The sequence below is a fragment of the Cheilinus undulatus genome, linkage group 6 (assembly GCF_018320785.1).
Source record: "Cheilinus undulatus linkage group 6, ASM1832078v1, whole genome shotgun sequence".
NCBI lineage: Eukaryota > Metazoa > Chordata > Actinopteri > Labriformes > Labridae > Cheilinus > Cheilinus undulatus.
This window is the reverse complement of record NC_054870.1, coordinates 20,809,512-20,837,216: the sequence shown is the minus strand read 5'-3', so window position 1 is coordinate 20,837,216 and position 27,705 is coordinate 20,809,512. Positions and strand designations below refer to the sequence as shown.

The 27,705-nt window shown below is 39.1% G+C and overlaps 1 protein-coding gene across 2 annotated transcripts in view; it reads right to left on the bottom strand.

Moving 5' to 3' along the window:
• The window catches only part of LOC121511377 (pro-neuregulin-3, membrane-bound isoform), a 568,578-nt gene that overhangs the window by 18,723 nt on the left and 522,150 nt on the right, over positions 1 to 27,705 (bottom strand). For both annotated transcript variants that reach the window (XM_041790028.1, XM_041790029.1), the window contains 2 exons: positions 20,403 to 20,505; positions 5,723 to 5,849 (listed from right to left, as the gene is read on the bottom strand). In XM_041790028.1, coding sequence (XP_041645962.1) covers positions 5,723 to 5,849; positions 20,403 to 20,505 — 230 coding nt within the window. The remainder of the gene's footprint in view (positions 1 to 5,722; positions 5,850 to 20,402; positions 20,506 to 27,705) is intronic.

The window sequence follows — 27,705 nt, the reverse complement described above, 5'->3', positions numbered from 1 at the left end:
AAGTCTTTTGTGTGGGTGATTATCTGAATGAATATTAAAGCATACATATTAATACTCGGCAGAGGTAATATATCTCAGGGAATGAAAAGTAAAGTTTGCATTTTGGTATGTGCTCGAACAGCTGAAGTTTCTCTCATCCCTCTCACTTTATTTAGCAGATCCAAGCTGGTTATTAATAAAGAAGCTTCCAGTGAACACATCTTTTTCCGCCTGCTATGAAGCTAGAACAGAAGTTTTTAGCAATGGGATAATAGACGGTTATTCAAAGAGAGAAAGATCCCTTAATGTGCACATATAATGTTAATTAACCTAAGTAGAAGAGGATGACAGAGTAATTGTCCCCCTTAACTTTTAGTGGTAGGATCTTAAAGTGCACTGTCTGAGTTCTCAAAGATGCAGACAGGAAAAGTATTGTGTTTCACTGAATTATCTCTTAAAACCCATCAAAAAGTAGAAGAAGTGCTCTGGATTAGTTTGAGCTGCAATTGTGTGGTTGAGTGTCCATATTGTTTCTGTTAGAAAATAGAATTAGGCTTTGGAGAGATGGCTCAAGGACAAATACTGAGACTTTGTGCGTGTCATACAGCAACACTGACTGTTTATGGAGGCCATCAATACAGATGTAATGTTTTCCCACACAGCTGCAGGCAAGAAACTCTGCTCTATAAATGCACACAGATACAACAGGCAAAAGTAATCATTGCTTTGACAGGGACTTCACACGGAGTCTGGGCGTTTGTGGTGCAAAAGGAGAATGTAATGGTATATCAATGTTTGTGTGTGTGTGTATGTGTGTGCTGTAATGGATGTGTTAATCTCTGAGATAGGGGCCAGCTTATACCGTATGCCTCTGGCAATGAGCTTTTTCAACACTGACAGACTATCCGGAGGGAAGGAGGAGATGATTTTTATGATTTGTGCACAGATACTGACATCAATAACAGATTTACAGCATTATAAACACACACGCACAGTTACACACAAATACAGCAGGCTCAGACCTAAGCCTGGTCGGGAAGGATCAGGATCCTCTTGTTCATGATAGAGACAGAGTGGTTTCAATTAGGTGGCAGTGATAGACGAACTCAGTGGAAAACCTGAGGAATACATGACAGGATGGTGAGGCTGATTGATGGAGAAAGGCCATCTCAGTCAGAGCTGATCTTTATTCTCTGTTCAGTCAAACACTTCCAACAAAGGGCCCTGTGGTGCTAATCAGAAGTCTAATTTTTAATCACTACTGGATGCCTCAGACCTGTCGGATTATTTGGAGTGTTTTAAACTGCTTCAATGTAACCAAAAGTCTCTTTTAAGGTAAATAAAAAAGGAAAATTGGCTGTTAATTGTTGGGAAGACAGCAGTAATGTACCAAAACAGAGAGAAATTCAGAATAGTGTCTGTTATGTGAGTGCATGCTCTGAACCAGTGACCCTGTGCTTGCTGCTCTGTGTTCACATATTTGGTAATTGATTGCCTGCAGACAGAAATCAATGTAATTCAGGGCGCACAGGCAAAAAATAAACAATTCAGCTCATTTGCATATAAATTCCTGAAAGGCCTTAAATAAATGTTACAAGATTTAAAAGCAACTTTTATACAGTGAGGTCAGCGGTTTTTCTAAACAATCCATTCTGAAGAGGCAGTAAACAATAATCAGTGGGGCATGGGTCTGAGCTTATTGAGTTTTTGCAAGATTTATTGTTTGGCTTCTTATACCTTTATTTTAGTGGATAGTGTTGAAAACTGGAGAGAAAGAGAATGAGGAATGACATAGGAGCCACAGGCTGAGAGCCAAGCCACACATCCCGGAGGCAACAGCCTTTGCAGATGGAATGCATGGACACAACCACCAGGCCATCAACACCCCACAACCTATTGAGGATTAAGCAAATAAAAATTCCAAAGGATTCTTTGACTGAGATATGCAAACTTCAGTTTTCTTCCGCTTATCTACGAGGTTGCAGTGGCAGCAGGCCAAGCAAGTCCACCCAGACAGCCCTCTCTCCAGGAGCATTCTCCAGCTCTTCCTGGGGCATTCCAAGGCATTCCCAGACCAGGATGATGTATATAATCCATTCAGCAAGTCCTGGGTCTACCCTGGGGTCTCCTTCCAGTTGGACACGCCCAGAAGACCTCCACAGAAGGAGGTCGAACAGAAGTTCAATAACAAAGTACCACTTGGGTTTCAGGTTGGCAGGCTGTTGTTCCCATTTACCCCCCTCCAGGTGTCTCTGTTGCCCACATGGATGTTCAATGACAATGGAGTCTCCAGGTGGCACCCACGATCCAGTTACTCCAAGAGAGCTTGGTACTTGGAAGTTTATGCACCGATAACAGTCAGAGCCTTCTTCCCTGCAGCCTAGAGCCGCAGAGAGGTGATCCGCTCGTCCATTGGGGAAAACTCCAACACAGAGGCTGCCAGCTGGGGGTTTGTGAGTATCCCCACACTTGTCTCTCGACCTGAGCAACTCCAGAGTAGAAGAGTGTCCAACCCCTATGAAAGAGCTGTGCATTGAGGAGAGCCCAACTATATATATATATGGTAACACTCCACCTCCCCTACCAGCTCCGCTTTCTTCCAAGCCAGAGAGATGACATCCATAGAACTCTGGATGTTTAAGAACGGTCTCTCTTAAAGCAGACATTTTGCTGACAATGATTGATCAAACAGATGAACGGAAGAGCATTTTTTTTCAAAATAAGAATCTGATTCAGAAGTATTTGCTTGACAAGCTGTAAAAGGGTGAGTCAGAACTCTGTGGGTGCTGTTTCTTTTGTGCTGCAGCGATGTTAACAACAAAGCTTCTATTGCGATGTCTGAGGGCTAAATTAAAGGAGAGAAAAAGTGAAGTTTTTTGCAGGCAGTTAATTTTTGAAAAGTAGTTTGGTTCTGAGGAGATAATGGCACTTGTCCTTAACTAAACATTTAAAGTTAGAAAAGGGAAACTTAAAATCATCTTGCGTTTTGCTTATGTGTAATAAATTACGTTTAAATGAAAGAAGAAGACACAATAGGAAAAAAAAGGTCTGCAATATCCACCTTTGAACTAAGTGGAATCAATTGTGGATGATAGATCAAAGAGCGTAACTCCTTTTATAATTCTCTAAATTATTTGTTCTGAATTTTTGACCCTTTTAGCCACTCCACTGATTTCCCACACAGTAAAAAGTCTAAAAAAGAAGCGATATGTGTGGGCTGAAGTGAACTGTTAGAGTTCAGTGACCCATTTAAAGTATGAATAAAAGTTCCTGTCTCACAGGAGAAAAGGATGAGCGGTAGGTTTCAAAATTTCTCACACTGACCTTCAAATGGAAAAGCAGAAGAAAAAGATAAAAAAAATATTTAAATAACAAGTAAAACACTCTGAAAGGGCTGAATATGTGAAGGTTTTAAAGGTGAAAAGTCTGCAGAATCCCAGGTTCTGTACAAACAAAGAATGCAAAATACTCAAGATTGAGAAGAACACATGATGAGATCAAAACTAATAATTAGCCTTTATCCATATATCTGATGGTGCATCTCTTTGATCACAGCATTTTCCTGTGCAAGTTCATGTGGGGAACATATGGCGCCCAATGTTACATATTTGTAACTCTTTAATTAGCTTCTTCTGTACATATGTAAAAGGTGTTTTCTGAAAATTAAATCTAAATGAAGTACATCATTTTAATGGACAAATGTACTTCTTACAGTGCATTTTTGCTGTGGAAATTATCAGTTCCTCATCTGACACCTATGGTCAACTTCTATGGTCTTAAAAACCTGTTATAATAATCAGTCATTTTCCTGAGGTGTCATTTGCTTTTGTTGCACTTAAAGAGACCATCAGTATTAAGATTAGTATAAGAGCTTTAACATCATATGTTTGAAGTATACCAGCTAAACAAGTGGAACTCTATCCTGTTTAAGGACCCATCCACAAATGTGAGTTAAAGCTGTTTCATTTAAAGTAGAAGCCATAGGTGGACATGATCTAGAAATGTTGCCATCCTCTCTGGTCCAAAGCTCACGTCAAATGGACTGAGGCAAAATGGAAAACTATTCTGTGGTCAGATGAATCAAAATTTTGTCTCAAAAGCCTGGAAGAGAAGACAAGATAGTTTATTTAACTAATAAATTCATTTTTATTTGGTCTCCATCTTCCTTTTCTGTTCTATAATGATGAGAGAACTACTATACAACTATGCACTCTGATCCTGGTTTCATTTTAATTCTTGGTGTCATGTAAGCCCATGTGGACTCTGGAGTATAATTGTATGACACAATAATAAAACAAAAACTTCAAACTTTGAAATTCTTTTTGGAAACCACAGACACCATGTCCTGTGGACTAAAGAGGAGAGGGGCCATCTAGCACACAGTTTCAAAGCCTGCATCTCTGATGGTATGGTGTTGCATTAGTGCCTACAGTGTGTGTGGCTTACACATCTGGAAAGGCTCTGTCAATGAATAGTATGTAGAAGTTTTAGAGCAACATATGCTCCCATCCAGATATGTCTCTTACAGGGAATACCATGCATATTTTAGCAAGACAATGCTGAGCCACATACTACATCCAACATAAATGCATAGAAGCAGTAGAAGAGTCCACAGCAATTGGAGCATAGTTAAAGGTCAAATACCGAAAAAAACCAGAGAGGACTGTTGGACAACTAGAACCCTACATCAAAGATATTTACAAACTGTTGTTAATAAGGAGGGGGTGCTATAAATTGGTTAATATGGCCTTGTACCTACTTTTTTGAGATGTGTTCCTGCCATCAAATTCAAAATGAGTTTATATGTTTCATGCAACGGTAAAATGTCTGTTTCAACATCTGAAATGTTGTTTATGTTCTTTGACACTATGTTAAACTTCAGCTCTGACGTTTGTTAAAGATGAAGCATCAAAATTACTTAAACAACATCAAGATAATATTTAAGATAGAGTTCTTAGTTTTAAGAGCTGTGAATGTGTGTATGTCTGTTTCATGCTAACTGGATCATACATGCTTATTTGTTTTAGTGCTTCCCTCACACGGTGGTTTTATCCTCTTATGTATTTCAATTTATGTAGTGAGACACCTCCCCCCACCTCAGTTAAAGACAACACATGTGCTTCACTTCATTGTAAATTCAAATCATGCCCTCTGAGGAAACACACAAATCATCCAATAAAGCTTTGTGTCAAACCCGAACAGATTAGATAGGTAACTTATATAATAAACATGTAAAATTGGTTAAAGCTAATTTGTGCCCAGCAGTGCACGGATTACACGCATACAAAAATACACATACACATATACACTCCCCTTTGGCGATGTAAGATAGGATTTTGAGTGACATTCAAATTAAGGTAATGTTTTCCATGCCAGCTACTCCCAGATGCACATCTGGAGGAGATATGGTGAGAAAGAGTGCAGAGAGGATGATGAATGACATCGCTAGCCTGCACTGTGCTCCCAAACCACTGAACGACTGCTCGCTCAAAGACCTGTGAGTCTGATGTAAGTGGCCAGGTGGAGGGTGGGATAAATGATTCTTATGTACCAAAAAACTGCAGGACAAAAAAAACCCTTCTCTATGTGTTTATCCTTAAAGAAATAGAAGCAGTCTAAGGTGAGCATGAATTTTGTTCCCTGGTTGAATGTCCTGTACATGTGTTGTCATTTATCTGCAAAAAGCAGTTCTTACAAAGAAGGTCAAGATGGGAAAAAAGTTGGAAAAAACATCAGTAATTACCTCGTGCATTTGCAGGTTGGTGTTAGGGGCCCTTATCTTGCCATCCAAAGCATTATGGGAATTAGAGGTGTAGTTTTTCAACGTGCGACTTTCCTTCAAGTGGGCCTGGAGCTTTTCTCTGCGTCTCCTATAAAGAAAGAGAGGGAGAAAAAGGATGATGCAAAAGTAAACTTCTTTTTGCAGAACTCTTAACTACACATCAGCAAAATTCTTGTGGATCACATGTAGTCCTGCAGGCTTTCATCCAAACCAGTGATTTTACATTTTCAGCCACTAATAAGTAGCTGGCTTTTTATCATTTTAACTAAACATGTATAAGAATCATCTATTGACATCCCACATACACCAAACATCCTTAAATCTCCTACATTGTATTTATCTACACATCCGCGACCCATTTTAGCCTCAAATAATAAGCTTTTCATTTACATGGAATTAAAACATTTTCTACTCCTCAGTGTCACAATTTTGTGCTGCAATCAACATTACCTCCATGTCCCAGCTGCAACCAATCTATAATTTTACTGGAATTAATTTTACACCAGAGCCATGGGACAGCTGTTATGTTTGGTTAAAATGTGCTATATCACATTTAGACTTATTGGAGAAGATTTTAAAGTACATCACAAGTGTTGGTGAAGTTGGCAATTATGATATAAAATTAGACTTTAAAGACAGAGCTGTCAAGTCGTTGATAGGTAATGAGAAACCTTTTACTCAAAGCACTTTTTAACAGCACAAGTCACACTTACCCGTTCACCCCTACACTCAACATTCACACACTGGCAAAGGCTGCTATGTGAAATAGTCATCAGTCCTGTTAATACACATATATTCCCAAAGTATACAGTGCTTAACAAATTTATTAGACCACCTGTCATAAAAACGTGAAAACATAAATATTTTAGAAATCTTTCAAAAATTTGTTTAAAACTAAAAATATTATTGTTATTTATTTGGCAAACAACAAACTGAAACAGCTAAATAGTCCTTTTTCACTCATAATAACCAAAAAACTTCATATTTTGTATGGCCTCCTTTGGCCTTGATAACAGCTTGCATTCTTGCTGCCATTGTTTTTATGTACTTTTCCACAGTCTCTTTTGTTATTGAGTTCCAAATCATTCCTAGCTGTTCCCACAGACTTGCTTTAGATGAAACTTTTGTGTGATCAATCTTTGAATCTACTAAATCCCAAATTTGTTTAATAGGATTCAAATTCGGACTTTGACTTGGCCAGTCCATCAGTTCCAGTACTCCAGATTCCTTTCTCTTGGTCAAATAGTCTCTGCACAGCTTTGAAGTATGCTTGGGGTCATTGTCTTGTTGGTTTGTGAATCCACGACCAATGAGATTCAGTCCAGAGGGGATTCCATGATGCACTAAGATTTTGTGGTAGATGCTCTTGTTCATGATACTGTCCATTTTCACTCATTTGCCCACAAATGAAACCCCATACCATAATGGAATCTCCACCGTGTTTCACTGTGGGTGCAATGCATCTGGCATCAAAACGTTCATCAGCTTTTCTGCGGACATAAACACAACGATGCTGACTGAAGAGTTCAAACTTGGACTCATCCGTCAAGAGTACCTTCTTCCAGTCATCAACAGTCCAGTGTTTGTGCTCCCTGGCAAATCTGAGGCATTTCTGGATGTTTGCAGGCCTTAATAATGGCTTCTTAGCTGCTATTCTTCCCTTTAAGCCTTGTTCCGTCAGTCGTCTGCTTATGGTCATTCTGGAGACTTTCTCAGACTCTCAGACAGAAGATCAGCAGTGGTCTCCCTTCTGTCTCTAGTACCTAAAATCTTGAGGTGTCTGACATCTGCTTCAGTTAACTTTGGTTTCCTGCCTCTTTCTTGGCACATTTTGTAAGTACCAGTCTCGGCAATTGACTCCAAAGCATACTTGACTACACCGTGAGAACACTTTATGTCTTTCCCTATTTGTCTCAGAGACCATCCAGCATCATGAAGTGCTTTAATGCGGACTCTTCCATTTTCAGTGAGCTCTCCACGTTTCACTATTTTGAAAAGGAATAGGAATTTCAAACTGAATTCACCTTTTTATACCCAAATTTGAGCTGGCTCACTGGGCTTCTCTGAGAAGTCAGAAATGAGTCAAGCATAACATTCAACCACTAAAACTCATTTTTCTGTTCAGGAATGCAAGTAAATAACTATAATTTGACATATTAATCAAGAAATAACAATGAGCTTTACTATTTTTCAGTTTTTTTGTAAATCAGTAAATTTGAAAATTCATGGATAACAATAATAATTATATTTTAGCATTAAAAATATCATTTGGGTTAAAGAGCTTCTACATATTGGTGTATTAACCATTGCAGAAACATAAGAAATGATTTTGGTAATTACCAATGCTGTTAATTTAGGGCAGCTGTGACATAAACCTTACTGTGGGTGGTGGTCTAATAAATTTGTTAAGCACTGTACATCTAATCACATTCACATGGACAAGTGAGAACAAGAGCTGGGAATCGAACCCCCAACCTTTTAGGTGAAAGATGATCAACGCTCCCTTTTTAGTTTTATGCATGTGGCATGTGGTGGTGTTAAGCCAAATGATAGAGGTTTCTATATTGAAAATGTTGTCCCAACTCTCTATTTGATCAATCTAGATTATTCTCTCCAGTAGGTAGAGCTTTTTTAGTACTTCCCATTGACTTCATTTTCCATCAACACTGAAAGTTGGTGCTTGGGCATAGTAGCTGTTTGGGTCTGCAGTCATAGTAGGGCATAGTTGCACTTTAGTGAGTGACCAAACTTGCTTTTTAACCAAACCTTTCTATTAGGTAAACTAAGAAAAAAATCATGCATTAGTTTCATGTGTAGTTATGTGTTTAATCTAGGGATATCATCCAAAATGACTGGTTTTACAGGAACCTCAGTCTGAGTCAAAAAAACAATGCTGGCTAAATTCAACATTATATCAAAAACCTCAGTGTTTGGCACTATTTTGCGATGTGAGCTTTGGACACTGGTTATGTCTTCTTCATTTAACTGAACAGCTGTATGTGTCTGCAGGCTTTGTCAGAGGAAACAACAAGAAGCTGATCTAAAACAACAGAGGAACTTCCGCAGAAGGTGACTCTGGAAAGACAGAGGGGAAAGAAATTTTAGTCGAGACTAGTTGGCAAAAGAGATACTGACTTACCTGATTGTTCAGGGGGGTACAGTTCTAATCAGAGGATAGTGACTCACAGACGCCTGCAGCCTGCATCACTCCCCATCCAGAGTTCCCTATTCGACCGATGGCTTCTGTTTTACAGATGTTTTTAAATTTTCTGAAGATAAAACTGGGGAAACCAACCCAACTAGAAGAACTGAATGGAAATTTGTCATCCAAGTAAGTTGTGGCTGTCATTTTATTCTTAATTATAATTAGACAAGCTATAGTTGATATGATATTTTTACTTCATGAAAAACAATGTTTCAGCTGTTGAGGTGAAAAACTGAGCTGAAATAGTTTTAGTTTAAACTTCGTTACTTGTTGACGAAGACTGCAGACCCAAACAGCTGTTCAGATACACTGAGGTGGAAGAGCATGTAGTTGAGAGCCGAAGCTCACAATGCAAAATAGCGCCTAACACAGAAGATTTCTGGGTAAAAATAAAGCTCTTCAAAATTCGTACATATAGGGCCAGATCTACTAAAGATTTGCGTGTGTAAAAACGTGTGCAAACTCATTGCACACGCAAAAAAATGTACAAACTGTGCGCGCTAAGGGCTGTGTCTTTCAGAGGCACAAAATAGCGCGGCTGCATCCAGTTAGTACGTTCGCCACAATGAATATAGGTCATTTACACGCAATTGTGCATGCACTGGGAGGAGAAAATGTAAATATATTATTTTAGTGCACGCAAAGCGATTTATCAAACCTGAAAGCAATTTTGCTCATAGAAACTGCGTCTATATTTAACACGTCTCAAAGGGAGGTGCAAACAGTTCGTATGCGTAAATGCGCACACATGGCTACGGTTATTGTGGCATGAAGCAGACACCAAAATGATGAGAGAAGACACAGAGAACACATTTTTCACCCTTCTGGGAACATTTTTAGAATGAATGAGGAAACAGTCATTAAAACATATCGCCTATCCAGCCTTGCCATTTTTGAGCTGTTGGAGGAACTCAGAGCGGATTTGGAGCCAGCCACGAGAAGAAGTCACGCAATACCTGCAATGACAAAACTACTTGCAAGTTTACATTTTTTGCATCTGGGTCATTCCAGGATACGGTAGCTATTACAGCTGGGATCTCCCAATCACGTTTTTCTGATGTTCTATGTGACGTTCTAACACGTAACCTTTCTCAAGCTGGTGTTAAACACACACAAGGGGGGATTTTTAAGGAAAATAGAAAACCTTTTAAAGCAAAGAATATATCAAAATGCAATAAACAAAAATTTTGAACAAATATAATCAATAAATCTCTTAAGAGAACGTCATGAGTTTAAAGTGCTTCCTATTTAATTAACACCTCCCCTGAACATAAGCACACGTCGTGCGTAAACTCAAATGAAAAGTAGGTCACAACAAAATTAAAGATTTTAGCTCAGTCTTTATAATTTCAGAGTAAACTAAAAGTCCAAATCTAATGAAAACAGCAACCTCGTCCTTATCCGAGCACTTTTAAGTGTCTTTAAGTCTTTTTTATATGTCTATGACTCACCTAAACGCAAAGGCAAAAGTCTATAATCCACCAGTCTCCTCAGAAAAAATCCCACAATAAATCCACACAGCAAAACCCCCCCCAAAACAAAAAATATGCACTTGACCACTAATTACTGGTATACCAGGTTAAAAAAATACAAAACAAGACGATCTAACCCAAACCCAGGAAGCATAACCCAACAGGCAAAACTCTTTTTCTCTTCTCCCCAACTCCCCAAGGGCTTCATTGCTGTAGCTCATTTAGGTGTTTATTGGCTTCATCCATTAACTCCTCTAATTCTGTAAGGTCGAATTTCATTTTTGCGTGTTCGGCTCTCATGCTGTAAACAATGAAATAGGCAAAACCCTCATTTAAATAGGCATGTCTCCAACACGTTTGCACCTCTTGTCATTTGCACATTCACTCTTAGTAAATCACCCGCAAACTGCAGTGAAACCCCAAACGCAAACTTCTAGATTGCACATGCAAATCAGTACAAACAAATTGGGATCTTAGCAGATCTGGCCCATAGTGTACAATGGGCCAGAATTGTTTTTAGGCCCATTTTTATCTCTAACTTACTAAATTATATGGTGGAACTGTACCCATCTGCTATGCTGTACAGCCTCACTGAAATCACTTGAGATTAATGGCACCCTAAGTGCCTTACACAACCCAACTTCAAAAATACAGAAATATCCCTTGTTTTTAAAGGTGCTATATAAATAAAGTTATTATTACAAACATGATTCAGCCATGATGGTATGGAGTACCCTCTTAGTAATCAGTGACACTTCCAAATATGTACACATGAAAACCTAACTGCATTTTCCAAACTAATAAGTTATTTTAAGGCCACATGTCTCTGACTATTTGGCTCTCAAAGTGATTCCAAAGTTTCCCGAAACCTAAGATTTACTGCTGACAGTATGCTTCAAATTGAACATCCCAGAATAAGGTCCCCAAAAAAAATATTATATTGTTTTATAATTGTAACTGATCTACAATTTATGCTTTGAGTCAAAACATATTCATGAATTTTATCCTACTCTTCTCCTGAACATCCTTAATATCCTTTGCAATGTTTCAGATCGTCACTGGGGAGCATCTACAGGACTTTCTTCAATTTTGTAGACTCATCCACCATCATACTTTTGAAAAATGAGTCGGTAGCTGAAGAGAATTGTGTTCTACCAGTCTCATGCCCTTGAGGATAGAGAAGAAGAAGAAAGAGAGCTACTGACCCTAGGAGCCTTCTATCTAACTCTCCAATCTCTGCAGCAAGAGTTGTAATAAAACTCAGAAGCTCCACTATTTATATAATGTACCTTGGCTCTATTAAAGCATCTGTTAGGAAACTTTAAGTCTAGACTTTTTATCTCTTATAGAGTTTTTTTTTTTTTAAATCAAAGTTATGCTTTGTTCTGTTTATCACACCAGTGCTAAAAGACTGAAGTCATTGAACAAATCACTTTGACCCTTATCGCGCATGTACTCATCCTGACTCATTAAACAAGGTCTATAAATGACCGTTCCACAGGAAGTGGAATAATAAGATCTCTCAGAGCAAAAACACTTCACTCAGATTTCTCCCATTCATCTAAAAAAAGCTCTCATGGTGCATTTTCCATTGTACATCACATGCCCTTAATTATTACAACACTAGTTACCCAAGCTTGTGCAATTACACTGACCTGGATGGAAACCCTTTTATCCTGACTTCATTCTGTTGTGCCTGGGGCGACGCTCATTATCTGATAGAGCCAGTGAAGCCTTTACAGTTCCTGTCTCAGAGACTGCTGGGTGACAGCAGAGTAATGGAGTGTTTACACACAGCAGCATAGTGAACTCCAAGCCTCTCCTCCTCTGTGGCACTTTAATTATTACTTTCCTTAGAAGAAGGTTGCGACATTTGGTTCACGCTACTTTTGGCAAAGCATTCCTTTAATATGAAAGATCTATTATCTCTTCTTAAGCTTGACACAGTCTGATTATGGATTTGACTCCTTCAGCATGCAAACATGTATGCTTGCTCTTAAAGACTGCCCTCCCTCCCCTCGTCCTTTTGGATCACCAACTTCTTGAGTGGCAGACAGAGTATGTTTACTTTCTTTTAATGGCGTACAGCGGTGAGATGAACTTACAGACTGTCACACTACAAGTCCTGTCATTGTCACTTGTTTTCTAATCAGTAGAGCTTGTTTTGCATCTGCCTAAAACACCTAAAAAAGTACAGACATTACCAGAAGGAGCTGCAAGACCACATATGTCTGGATATGGTGAATGGGCCTCAGGCTTTAATCTGACAGGTTAATTCAAATCTGTTAAATGTCAGGGTGTTCACTGTGAATGGGTGGATGTATTGATTTTGCCACTCAGTATTCATAGAATTGTTGTGCTTTGTCCTTAACTCGCCCCTGTTGTATGTATATTGTTTGAAAACCTTGGAAAAGAACTACAGATTTGTCCTCACACATGACATAGGTACAGGCCTGCCCACAGAACTGGCTGGGCCTCTGAAAATCCTAAAGGGCCTCCCCAGTTGTGATTTACTGATGATATCAATGCATGTGTGTTGGATCAGTAGCAGTGGTGCTAGCATTTGTCCTGGCTAACAGTTACGTCATTTTGGAGCTGGAAAGTGTCAGCTATTATTGGGTTCTCATTTAGAATTAATTATTTGTGATAGTTTTTGCCAATTTTAACCAATTCTATTCTCGCCAGTTTTTTTTTTTTTTTTTTTTTTTTTACCAATTTAATCAATTTTACCACTTTTTGGCCCTTTGTGTCAATTTAGCCATTTTTCACCTATTTTTGCCAATTTTAACCCTTTTTGCCACTTGCTGCACGTTTGCCACTTAATTGGCACTTCTTTGCAACTGTTAACCAATATTTTGCCACTTGTCACCAATTTTTGAACCTTTTTTTTGCCATTTTGAACCTTTTTTTTTTTTTTTTAATTTTTACAAATTCAAGCAATTTTTTTGCCACTTTTTTCCCTTTGGTGACCCTTTATTTATTTATCTATTTATGTATTTATTTTTACCATTTTACCATTTTTTTTTGCCATTTGTCACCTAATATTGTCAACTTTTTTTGTCACTTCAATAAATTTTTGCAGCTTTTTGCAATGTTCCACTTTTCTGCCACTTTTACCAGCTTCTTTGCTACTTTTTGCACATTTTTGCAACTTTTTTTTGCTATTCAAACCAGTTTTTTTGCTTACGAGCCAATTTTCCACCTTTGTGCCTTTTTAACTCATTTTTGTGCCTATCTAAGCCCATTTTTGCCACTTTTCAACCTATGTTGTCCCACGTTTCCCAGTTTTGTCACATTTTTGCAAATTTAAACCTTTCTTTGCCACTGTTCACCCATTGTTGCCACTTTGTTTCTAAACTTTTTACCCATTTGTTGCCATTTGTCACCTATTTTTGCTACCTTTTTGTCCCTTTTAACCTATTTTCACAGCTTGTTGCCTTTTTGCCACTTTCACCAATTTTTGCCACTTGTCATACATTTTTGCCACTTTTTTGCCACTTCTACCACTTATTTTTACCGCTTGATGCCCATTTTTTTTTCATTCAGTTCCTTCTACACATTATTATCCTTTATCTCCCCGGAAGCCCTGCCCTTTTTCCCCCCTTATGGCTGGCCTTGCACTCTGACATCCACAAAAAAACAGCCATTTTAGGGAAATGTCCTCATCTCCAGTCAAATGAATGCAATACATGTAAAAGAGAAAGTCAGGTGTATGATCAGGCTCAGATTTAGGACCCAGCTGTGGTTTGTAAATTCATCAGACATTTTTAGCAGCTTAATTTGATGAAGATGTTGTTATTAGCTGGAATGGACTTGGAACAATAAATAGGAGGATTTTCAAGGTCTCCAATATCAGCCATCAACATGAAGGATGTTTAACAACCCTGGCCAGCTACTTTGTTTGATTTGTGCAGCCAGTGCCTTCCCAAAATGATCTGCAGGGCCAGTGACTTCATCGAGGGTGGAGATTGACTCCCTAGTGTCAAAGAGAAGTGTTCTACCAAAGTTACAGGTCATCCTGGACAGTGTCTCCCACCCACTCCATGGCATGCTTGTCTTGCTCAGGAGGGCACTCAGCGTAAAACTCATTACACAGAGACCATCATACACCACAGAGACTCCATCTTGGCTGTAGCCATCAAACTTTTCATGCCCTCCTGCAGAGTGTCAGACAATGAGGCAACAGATTGGTTTTGACCCTATTTCACCTCTGTCTGCAACTACAACCTTGTGAACTTCATTAAGGTGCTTTAAGATGTTTCTTTAAGGGTACATAATTTTGTAACGACTCAACTTGTCCAGTCCTCTTTCAAAGTAACATCAAACTGAGAGTTCATAATCCTCAGATTTAACTGCAAGGTATAACTGCTACTGCTGATATTTCAGAAAAGTTTTCCATGACTAAAGTCTGTAGTTTTTGCTTTGTTTGAGTGCTTTTATTGTGAACATCCATAATCAGGAAATATGGCATTATCTGCAGCAGCTTGACACACCTCAGTAGGAAAGAAATTAAACTTTAATTATAGGTGCAATTATAGATAACTGAACACACTGTGAGACATAAACATGTTTATGCGATCTTATGCAGTGAAAGAACACATCTCAGCTTGTTTAAGTGGTAGAAGGGGCTATTAGCACCTGAGTATGCATTAAAATCTTTTATCCCTTTTGATTTTATGATACCACAATGAGTGTTAATTTTGCTATTTTAAATTAAGTCTTAGTTTTTAGATAAAAATGTTATTTTTCAGTTTTAGTCACATTCTTGCCATTTTTAACATACAGTAGCATCCCCACAGCATGATGCTGCCACCACTGTGCTTCACAGTGGGGATGGTGTGCTTGTGGTAATGTGTCACTTCTCTCTGGTCTCCCCCTCAAGTCCCTCCATAAACTGCAACTGGTTCAGAATGCTGCAGCCCGGATTATCACCAGGACCCCCTCTTTTCATCACATCACCTCTGTTCTCCAACAGCTTCACTGGCTTCCTGTCACACATTGCATCACCTATGGGTCGCTCCTATCTCTGCTGCTGAGTCTTGTAACTCCTTCAGAGTAGTCGAAGATTTCTTAGTGGCCTTTCTCACCAATGCCCTTTCATAATCACTCAGTTTGTGATGATGACCTGATTCAAGCAGATTTATGCATGGGCTATATTCCTTTCATGTCCTGATGATGGATTTAACTAAATTCTGGGAGATCTTCAGTGCCTTGAAATCATTTGTATACATCCCCTGACTTACAGTTTTGAATAACCTTTTCTCTGAGTTGTTTGGGGTGTTCTTTTGTCTTCATGGTGTAATGGTTGCCAGGAATACTGATTAACCAGTGACTGGCCCTTCCAGACACAGGTGTCTTATACTACAATCACTCGAGACACATTCACTGCACCCAGGTGACCACCATTTCACCAATTTTGAGACTACTGGCACTAATTAGGTCAGTTTAGGTAATCACTTATTTTACATTACATATTTTAAATTAACCGGCATTATTTTGCAGAAATCTATTTTCACTTTGACATTAAAGAGTTTTTACTTTTTTTTTTTTTCCAAAAAAGACAAATTATACTGACCATGATTGATTTTTAAAATCAATGAAATGGTCTGATGCCAGGCTCAAGTTGCCACTCTGTACTATGAACTACCACATAGGTCTCCCTTTTAAAGCCACTGCTGCTTAGTTCATCTGTAAAAACATGTTAAAGAATAATATAATGCCTGAAATTATAACTTAGACTCAGTGTTAGAAAGTGCAAACCAGATAAACTATAGACACTTCAACAGACACTTTGAATCTTCTTATGAAGATTTCAGCTCTTTAAATTCTCCGGTTGCATTGTCCGTGTACTTGTCTTTTAAACTGATATGAGTCACCAAACATGAATGTGAACTGGGAACACATCTAATTTTGAGAACGCACTCTGATCTCATTGTTACTGTGTTGGAGGATGGACAATAAGGAGACAATGTGTCACTCTCTACATCTGCATGTTGCCCTTTAAAAAACAATGACAGCAGCAAGAAGAACCTCTCTGGCTGCTTTTTGTCTGGCTCTTTCCCCCTCCTCAGCGCTAGAAAACACTTTGGCCCATTCAGGTCAGTGGATTTGCATGAACACTATCTTCCAATCTGTGTGCATCTTCTCCACAGAACAAGCCCAGACTCAATTACAGATTCTGTGAAAGTGCCTGTCCATCAAGACTTGATCCGATTATCTTGTTGTCAGGCTGCCCACTCACTCACATCATTATATTACAGAGGGATGCCTATGGAATTACAGTGCCATCTATTACAGGCTGCTCCACGGTCCATATACTCTGAATGACAGACCGCGGCTACATCCGGTTTTCTGACTCGTCCTGTTGAGAATAAAGAATTTCTCCAGTTAATGCTATGCAAAGTCCTCACTGCCAGAAATGGATGTTGACCATTCCTTAATGTGCACACAGAGCATGCACTGCAGAAACATGCAGCACAGGGAGACAGGGACAGGAGGAAAGCGCTGGAGCCACACGAGCTGACCTTTGTACCATAATGGGCCATGAATACATGCGTGCTAATGAGATTTACAAATTGTTGCAAATATCTGGTCTGGGATTTGGTTCAAAATGTTTAATGCCTCAATGCTTCCATTGGCCTTCATGAAATGAACAAAATGTCTCCCTGGGCATTTCATCTGCCCACACCCAACTGGGCTTATTACCAAATTAATGAAGCAATGAAGCATTTTTGCTTAGTTTAGGTCTTATGGCAGCTTTAAGCGCAGATATTACTGTCAGAGGGAGTTTAAAAGTTCAAAAATCACCAGAGTAACTTTAAATTCAAATGAAAGTCAGAAAAATGGTGGTGGAGAGAAATTGCATGTCACTGAAGCTAAATCACCTGTCAATGTATTCATGAGAAAAACACGTGGCACAGTTGGGCTTTATGTGTGGGGGTAGTCTGCTGTTACCAAGGACAGTCCATTGCCATATCAATTTATTTTCCTTTATCTGAACCTGACCACAAGTAAGACCAAACCTCTGACAAGGCATCTTTGTGACACTTTCTATAATCTGAGCTCTGATCTTATACTTCAAAGTCAACACTGCAGGAAACAGACAAGAATCTGACCAAATCTGGACAAATCTTGAACAATTTTTGCTGTTGTCACTCTGCAATAAGATTTACTACAGTTTAGCAGTGTTTCCCATCAATTTCCTTGACCATGGCGCTTGGCCATAGTCTAATTTTTATCATCTGTGTATCTGTATGGATTTGTGCGCTCCTGCTGTGTTTCTCTCTCAAGCGCATAAGGGCTGAGTAGTGTGCTACGTCCATATTTATATGAATAAATATTCTGGTAATATTCTCGTCTTAAGTAACAAATCCTTAGTGTGTGAGCATATGATTGAGAAGCCTGAGTGTCAGTCAGTTGTATCACTTTAGGGGAAATAATAACAGTACATTTCTATTATTTCATTTATTCCTTAGTTCAACAGAGATAAAAGGATAAAGGGTAACATATAAACTTAAAATAAATTAAATCCAGGTAACATTTAAAAAGATTTTGTTTTATTTAGGCTAATTAACATAATATAACAACTCCACCATACATGATGGAAAAAAGAAAAAACTAATATAAGGAATAAAGGCTATGACACAGTTTTCTGTTGGAGATTAGTTTTAGTTTTTATCTGATATTGTCATGTGACCTGCTGCAGCTTTGAAGATTTTTTCAAATGAGAGTGGATATTCATCATGATCATAAAAATAAAAATCCAATAAAGACAGAGTAAACACTCATCTTTAGATGTTATAGACTTGCAGTCAAATTCAGACAAAGAAAAAATGAAAACTGGAATCAACCAAACAAATCATAATCTGCACACCTTTAATTTATTACTTAAAAAGAAAAACATTTGCATAGATTTTGTCTTTTCATTTTGCTCTAAAAATGCTAAAAAAAAATGGTGTATTTAGCCTCAAAATGTCAACATTTTTCACCTGGAGGAACATGCCCTGCTCAGGGTTCAGGGTTCCTTTCACCATAGTGTCCCAGGTCACATTCACACCAGAACTGTTTGGTCCACGTTAAACAACTCCAGTCCATTTTTCCAGATAGTCTGGTTTATTTAGAGTGTTGTGAAAGCTCATACAAACTCTAGTGTGGTCCAAAAAGTCAGACTCTGGTCTGCTTAAAAACAGGAGCCTTGGTTTGCTTCGAAACAGACCCTAGTATGGTTCATTTGGAGTGTGAAAGCAAAGTGGAGCAACTTTTGAAGGTGGCATAAAGCCTAAAGATTCATGGATCTATTTATGTCATTGAATACATTCAAATACATGTCGGAACCTTGCTTGGTGTCTGTAACCATGGCAACACGTCGTGGTCTTGCACTCACATTTTGGCCTGCCTTCTTCTTCGGTACTGATTCATTTGTCTCATGTAAATAATGACTTGCCGAACGGCTCACTGCCTCGCTTGCTGCTCATAATGCCCCAAAGCAGAAGCAGAAACCCCAAGACAGCATAAATCTGGCGTTGTTTCACTGTTTATGTGGTAAAAAAAGACTGTGGAAAGGAGTTGGTTTCATCCTCTCCTTTTCTTCTTCAATGCTATTTGTTTGGGATGACAGTGCCACAATGTATGACTGCTTTATCCAGACAGTTTGGTTTTGTTTGACCAAGTGCAATGTGACTGTGAACCAAACCACAAGAAGGTGCAACAGCGTTGCAATATGAGCCCGAACCCAGGACTCTGGACTATCAGGTATGAAACGGACCTTGAAATCCTGTGGGAAACATTGCTATGAAACTCATTGTTGTGTCCTGTATCATTCTGGTTGGCTCTCTCTGCAGGGGAGATTTACGAAGTAACAGCAAGTTATTTCAAGTCGACTCTGGTCAGTTGCACAACTGGAAGTCAGGCCGTGACCAGGTCGTGGTCAGGCCTTAATTGTGTGTTATTTGTCATGTCTTGTATATGGGGACACTTCAGCTGATCACAGCCCATCAGCTGCTGCTGACTGGCTGCATGATTTCTGGCATGTTTGATGTTTTGGTCCTAACACTGCACACACTCACAAAGTGAGAGCAATCTCATGAGCTGATCCCCCAACTTCAGGGCCTTTTTCCTGATTCTGCTTATGTTAACTGTCAGACAGCATCTGAAAGCACCGTGGCAATGACGTGTCGTCAACATCCTATCATGAATGACACGAACAAGCAGAAAATATCTGTGAGCTCCTGCTGACAGGTAGTATTTGTTATGTTAGCTGCTAGTTGGTTGCTGGCGATGGTGTTTGACTATGCATGTGTGAGATGGAAAGACTATTTTTGTCAGTGTTTGTATTTGAGCTGAGCAGAAGTGTCAGCTGAAATATGGATAGATGAGACTTCCATCTGTGGGACTTTTCAAAGAAACTTTATCGACATTTGTTACTTCCTGATTTAACTTGTACACTGAGCACTCAGATCATGCCTAACTGTTGTATTGAAAAGTGACTTTTTCTTTTTTTCTTTCTTTTTTTTCTTACCACAACTGTTGTAGAATCAGCCTGAAATTTTAAGGCTTCTTGTCACTTCACCACCTCTATGTCATTGTTTATCCCTGTTTGGTGACTTAAATGGCATCTAATAAGACCGCTGGAGTGCAAACTCCACATGGTGAAAACATATGGTACTAGACGGCTGTCTTATTCAGTTCTCATTATAAATGCTATATTCATGATCATATCGCCCGTGGCAAACTAACTGAAGTCTAGAAACATAATGACACTGCTTTAATGGGACAAACAGGCATTGTTAGAGAGCTATAACCAATGCATTTGCCCTATTTTTCCTATCTACGTATTTATGGATAAAGCTCATCACACAGGTGAAGACTGTGCTTATAACCATAGCAAGCCATTTGTTTAAAACCAGGTTTTCTGTGAAGGTAAGCATTGACCATTTGACATGCATGTTTATGTCTGAGCTCCTACTTGTTGCGGCAGTAGAGGGCCATGCAGAGGGTTCCCAGGAGGCTGATCGCCATGGCAATGGAGGTGATTGACAGCACCTGCCTCTTGTACACCTCTTTGCTCTCTGTGGAGACACAAAACAGAGGATGGAGCCACATTAGTGTCAGAACAACATCCTATACAGAAATAGGGTCATATATCACTTAAACATCTATGAGAATGTGTGTGAAAGAAACACAGAGGACAAGAAAGAGGAAGAGATGAGCATTTCTGTAGATTTCTGTTCATAAAAGGAATATGTCTGCAAAGGGTCCCACAGCAAATATATTCAGACTAAGTTTATATTTAATAATTACAGAAGTAAAAACCACCCTTCACTGTAATACATAATTAAAAACAGTTTGGAGGATTATACTGCCCATTTTCAATCTCAAATACTATTGTGTGCTGCACCTGAACAGCTATTTCATATCAGCAGACAACCAGTTGGACTAGAACATCTCACTGGAGCCATTTAGTCTAGGCTTTACAGACTCATCCCTTTACAAATGTGATTACTTTTGTGATACACACTGATATAAAGCAACAACCCGTTTTAACTCACAAATATGCATTCACAACTCTCCTGCTATTCTTAGTTACAGCGCAGCCTTTCCAGCTCATTTTGCATCAGCCTACCACATCGAGTAATGGTCCAATAGACGTTGACTGCCTTTGAAATGAATGCCACATGTAATGGAGCTTGAATACATGGAGACAAGAAGAGTTATTGCACGCGTGGACGCCATTAGCGGAGAAAAATGGAAGCTGTCTTGTTTGCTACGAACAAGTAAATCATAGTAGCCTTCAGATGCATTAATAGGCGATCAATCAGGTTTTATTTAGTTGAGGCTTAGACCTTGGAAAAGCATGGAGATGACACAAGGTGCTGTGGTTTTACATCGAGGTGATTGAGACAAATCTTGACTGGGGATGGGTTTGAATGGCCACTTTAGGTAGAAAAAGTTGAAGTTATTAACAGCTCACCCTCTAACCATATCATTCTTGGCTACAAAGCCACATAAATGATACTGTGTGTTGCTGAAAGGCATGCTGACTGCACCCAATGAGGAGCAGTGTTACTGATTCACGGCCACATCAAGATTTGCAAGCCTGTCTGGGAATTCAACCCTGGGATTTCTCTACACAAGCTTACTGCTGTAGCCTTTAAGCTACTGATGCCCACACATATATTACATAACCAGTCATACATGCAGTATGTCACAGATAATCCCTGAAATAAGCGAGGCCTCAGAGTCTATCAGTGCATTGTCAGAGCGTCTTTTCCTCTCCTCCTTGTCCTCATTTCTCTCCCTTTAAGTCTCTAAGTTCTGTTTAGGGGCCAGTGTTGTTTTGATGCCGCTAATCAGCCTGAGTCATCACATTGGCTCATTGGCTATAATTATATCATTAGAGGGAGCTGGGGGCTGTCCTACAGGAACACCCTGAGGTCAGATGCAGGGAAGGCGCAGGGAGAGACAGGCATGCAGATAGACGGATATAAGAGAGACAAGAGAATGCAGAGAGGAGGTTGCAGAGGAGGAGGCCAGAGATGCAGTGATACTCCTTTTCACCTCTTGATACATGTTTTTAAAGAAATAGTTTGGATACTGGTTCAAAATGCTGCTACTTTAAGACTTTTTGTATCCTTTTTTGCAGTCCACATGAAGATCTCCCGGCACAGTGGTTGAAAAAAAAGAAAGTTTGTCCAAGCAACATGAAACAAGATTATCACAAGCTTAGAGAAAACGCAAACAGTTTTATAAGCCATGGTAGGGAAAAATGTCCACATTTAAAGCAGTGAAATGCATTTTAAGGGCAGCTCCACAGAAATAACATGGCTTTTTGCATGTTTAAAAAAAGCTGTATCAAATCCACTACACATAAAATGCAGGCAAACTGTAAGTATTTTTGGAAAGTATTCCAAAACTCAGTGCAAAATTGCTCCACTCAGATGCAAATCATCCACATTTCAAATAGCAGCTGACCCACACAGGCCATTTTAGCACCTGTACCTCTTCAGTGCATATTCTTTAGTGGATTTGTTGCAATAGAGGTGCTATAGTGGGTGCAAATCTCATGCCCAAGCTGGGACAGTAGCTTTAATGGTCTGGTATTTAACTTTAGGTCACTTAGATTTCTACATAAAAGCATTATAAATGACATATTTTGATATTATACACCCACAGTTACACATATTGTGTGAAAAATGCTGCAGATGTTGTCATTATCTGGTTTGTCTTGGATGCTAATGCAAATTCAGTTGTTGCACTAGCACTGTCATTTTAGAAGTGCAAGAGTACACTTGATGGCCTATAAGGACAACATGTTTTAATTTCAGCTTTGATCTTTAACCTCCTTGGTTGCGTGCATTGCAAACCAACATCCTAAATAATAGAGCTGAATGTTGTTGATGGGGTATGCTACCAAAGCAGACTTTTTACTGGAACAAGAGTGAGCAACATCAGCAGCAATGCAGCAGAGTAAGGCCAGTCTGCTACTGATGGCTTGCATGGCATCCAAGTACATACAGCTGCTTTTGGATTGAACTTGGAAGTACTGTTTCTGCATTTGTTTAATCAACACCAGTTGGACATCTACACAAAAGAGGCAAAACTTCCTTGAAATTATTATTAGATTACATGTGATAGACTGGCATTAAGTGTCTGGGATTCTGCACCTTAATAGCTGCATGAATACTGCACGAACTCCACGCCATTTAAGTGTATAGCAACCATTGAAATCAGAAGTTGTTCAAAGTTCAAAGAAAAGCAATTAAGTGGAGCTTGAGGAAGATTATGAACTCAAAAAGAACTATTTTCACAGAATAACTGACATTAAACTGGCATTTAATGAGTCCCACTTGTCTTAGAAAAAAAACACTCACTATTTCCATGGAGCTTCCATTCAGGTCATGACAGCTTCATTTCAGGCTTACAAATTATAAATAATTAACAAAATAAAATGGAGAGGATGAGACAATTTCACAAAATTTAGTCTCAGGCTATTGGTCATCAACTGACACTAAAAAGTGAATAGATGGTGTAAATCTAGAAAGACATCTAATAATATTTCAAATAAAAATAAAGCTCATTTGATATCATTAGAAAACAGCCAATGTTGGTGTTAACCCACCTCATGTATTCATAGTGAACAGCATGAAGTGTTAGCTTAGGAAAGAGTTTAATGCTAAAAAGCAGCATTTAACTGCATGCTGGTCAACATGACCTTTGATAGTATCATTATATTAGCTAACTAGTGTCAAAAATAAATGTGATAACTGACATAAATCAAAGGTTACCTATTATGCAAAATACACTTTTTCAGGCTTTTCTAACAAAAATATGTGCCCCTGGCCTGTCCACAATCCAGCCAAGAACCAGAACACCCCCCACCCCACTCCACCTTTCAAAAAATGTGTGCTGGACAATCTCAGATGTTCCCTTTGTGATGTCATGTGGGGAGTTAGTACCGCCCCCATATTTGGTTGCCCCTCCCCTGCTTGGGGAAGTTCCGCCCTCCTATCCTGATCCTCCTCTCAGGAGGAGAGCTACATCCATAAAGCCACATGCATTTCCTGAGAGGGGTGTAGTCAGCGGGTGTAGTCAGACAGTTCAGTAACATTTAAAGCCACAGACACAGAAACAGCTTGTTCTGAGCAGGGCTGAAACAGAGGGTTTTTTAGACATGCAAAAATCCAATACTGAAGTGTTTTTTCAGTAACAAACTTCACAGCATGTTTTGGGAGCCTCTGATACAATATAAACTTATCTTAATTGAGGTAAATTATGTGACCTTTAACATGACTACTTTTTGAATACAAAGAACAAGGCTAAAGAAAGGGCCATAAGCAACAGGTGAGCTCATTACCAACATTTAGATAAATGTCACATTGTGGTGACAGTTTACAACCAATGTAACCCTAAAATTGATGTTCCCTGATCCTGGTGGAGGGGTCTCACTGCAGACCGTTCATCTCTGAAGCCCACTCTCACAGACTGTTTATCTGAGACGCCACATTTACCAAAAAGGTTGTGCTATAATTTGCTGGTGCAATGTATTTCCAGTATTAGATTTTTTTTATTTAACTTTATTCATAAACAAACGCTGGTTGCCACATTCATAATAAAACCACATTGCAAACAGGAATAAATTATGCATAGAACCATTTAAGAATTAGACACATGGTGGCTCACCTTAGCTTTGTTAGCTTTAGCTAAAGCTATCATAGCTATGTGATCAACATTGATGTTGATCACATAGAGGTTTAGTAAAGATAAATAAATTAGCTAACAGTATAATATATCTATGTACAGTCATGGACGAAAGTATTGGCACTGCTGGAATTTTTCCAGAAAATACACCATTTTTCCCAGAAATTGTTGCAGTTACAAATATTTTTGATTTACACATGTTTATTGCCTTTATGTGCATTGGAGCAACACAAAAAAAATCCCAGGAAAAAGGACAAAATTGACATAATTTTACACAAAACTCAAAAAATGGGCCAGACAAAATTGTTGGAACCCTTTTAAAACTGTGGGGAAAACTTTGTTTTTTTTTTTTCCAAGCATGTGATACTCATTTAAACCCACCTGTGGCAGTAACAGATGCTGGCAATCTAGAAATCACACCTGAAGCCAGTTAGAATGTATAAAAGTTGACCCAACCTTTGTGTTGTGTACCTGTGTGTGTCACACCAAGCATAGAAAAGAGAAAGAAGAGCCCAGAATTGTCTGAGGACTTAGGAAGACCATCTCCAGTGATCTTGAAATCCCTTTGTCCACTGTGCGTAATATAATCAAAAAGTTTATGACCCATGGAACTGTGGCTAATCTCCCTGGACGTGGACAGAAGAGAAAAACTGACAAAAGAATGCAACGCAGGATAGTTGGAATGGTGGATAAACATCCTCAGTCAACTTCCACACAAATTCAGGCTGTCCTGCAGACTCAGGGTGCAAAATGTCAGCTCGGACCACATGTCGTCATCTGAATGAGATGAAGCGCTATGGCAGGAGACCGAGGAGAACCCCACTGCTGACAAAAAGACATAAAAAAGCCAGACTGGAGTTTGCAAAAATGTACCTGAGTAAGCCTCAATCCTTCTGGGAGAACATTTTGTGGACAGATGAGACTAAGGTAGAGCTTTTGGAAAAGCATGTCATTCTACTGTTTACAGAAAACAGACTGGGGCCTACAAAGAAAAGAACACAGTACCTACAGTCAAACATTGTGGAGTTTCAAGGATGTTTTGGGGTTATTTTGCTGCCTCTGGCACTGGGTGCTTTGACTGTGTGCAAGGAATCATGAAATCTGGAGACTATCAAAAGATTTTGGGCTGCAATGTAGGGCCTAGTGTCAGAAAGCTGGGTCTGCATCAGAGTTCACGGGTGTTCCAGCAGGACAATGACCTGAAACATACCTCAAGAAGCACCAAGAAATGGTTGGGGACAAAGCGCTAGAGAGCTCTGAAGAGTCCGGATCTAAATCCCATTGAACACCTATGGATAGATCTCAAAACTGCTGTTGCAATAAGGCACCCTTCAAATCTGAGAGACCTGGAGCAGTTTGCAAAAGAAGAGTGGTCCAGAATTCCAGTTGAGAGGTGTAAGAAGCTTGTTGATAGTTATAAGAAGTGATTTGTTTCAGTTATTTTTTCCCAAGAGTGTGCAACCAAATATTAAGTTGAGGGTGCCAATAATTTTGTCCAGCCCATTTTTTGAGTTTTGTGTAAAATTATGTCAATTTTGTCTTTTTTCTTTGGATTTTTTGTGTTGCTCCAATGCACATAAAGAAAATAAACATGTGTGCACCAAAAATATTTGTAATTGCAACAATTTCTGGGAGAAATGGTGTATTTTCTGGAAAATTCCAGGGGAGCCAATACTTTCGTCCATGACTGTAGCTTATATAGCTGCTTTGTGAACTGAGCTTTAGCTATGTTAGCTACATAGATATGTAGCTCCATTATCCATAGCTAACTTAGCTTTAGCAATGTAAGCTATTATCTGCATAGCTTATGTAGCCGATGGAGTATCGGATTGTTTTTATAGAGGATGAGCTTTTTTAGCTGTAAGCAGACTGTTTCCTCTGCTTTATTAAACTTTTTGTTATCAGGCTTTGTAGGTCAGGTTTTAAATTTTGAAGTTGTGGTATTCTAACTGTTACCTTTATTTTTGGGCATGTTGTGCCTTTATTAGACAGCAGAGGATAAGAGAGACTCGGAAACAGGGACAAGACAGTGGGGAAAGACATGTGGCACAGGCAACATCCGAACCTGGGTTGCCCGCGTATATGGGGCACGCCTTAAACCACTCGACCATCAGCTCGACCCTTATTTTGAATGTTTTAGTGTGTATCCATTCTGAGATAAACAGTGTCTCAGATGAACAGTCTGTGAGGGTGGCCGTCAGAGGTGAAGGGTATGCAGCTGGACTGTCTTGGTTCCTGCTAAATGTTGCTGTGGAGTTGACAGGCAGAAGTTAGCTATGGGTATGCACGGGGTCGGACCACATGCCCAATCTAATGGCCATGGTAACCCATATGAGCTTTCCAGTTTGGGCATTTTGAGAGGGAAAAGTGACCACGGTGTGATTAGCATTAATGTTGTGTTATTTCAATTTGTCAGTAAAAAATGAACAGTACTCAAAGATGATTACTCATGGCTGACACCCATCTTGTCTGATAACAGTATAAACACTGATAACAATTTAGTTTCATCAGACAAACTGTTCTCCCAACAAAAATGGCAGCATGGATAATGTCACTAATGGCCTAAAGCTGCATGTTTGTATTATGGAGGGCACTTTCAGTACGTCTTTACTATTAGATCTGATGAATTTTACAATCAGACATGACCCATTGCAATGAGATTTGGCATAAATTATGGAAGATTTTAATCAAAAAGATGTTACTGTTTTAGAGTAAGGCGATGGCAGACATGGTTTAAGGAGAGACATTTAAGGTAAAGTGTTTAGCCATAGTATTTGAGGAGAAATTTCAGATTGTGTAAAAAAATAAACGTCTCAGAAGTGTTTTTCACAGAACTATTTTTTTTCGTTGTGACTGAAATAGGAAAAAAGATGCTACCTTGACACTGCGAACAAAAGGTGAGGGAAATAGACTTTTTCAAATAAACGATGGTGTTGGGGATTCAGATAAAAGAAAGGGAAAATGGACTTGGCAAAAGGGTTCAAACTCTACCCTTCAGTAAATTTCTTATTAATGTTTTATTTAGCTGCACAAATTTATGCCAAAGTCCATAAAAGCACCATAAAAGAGGT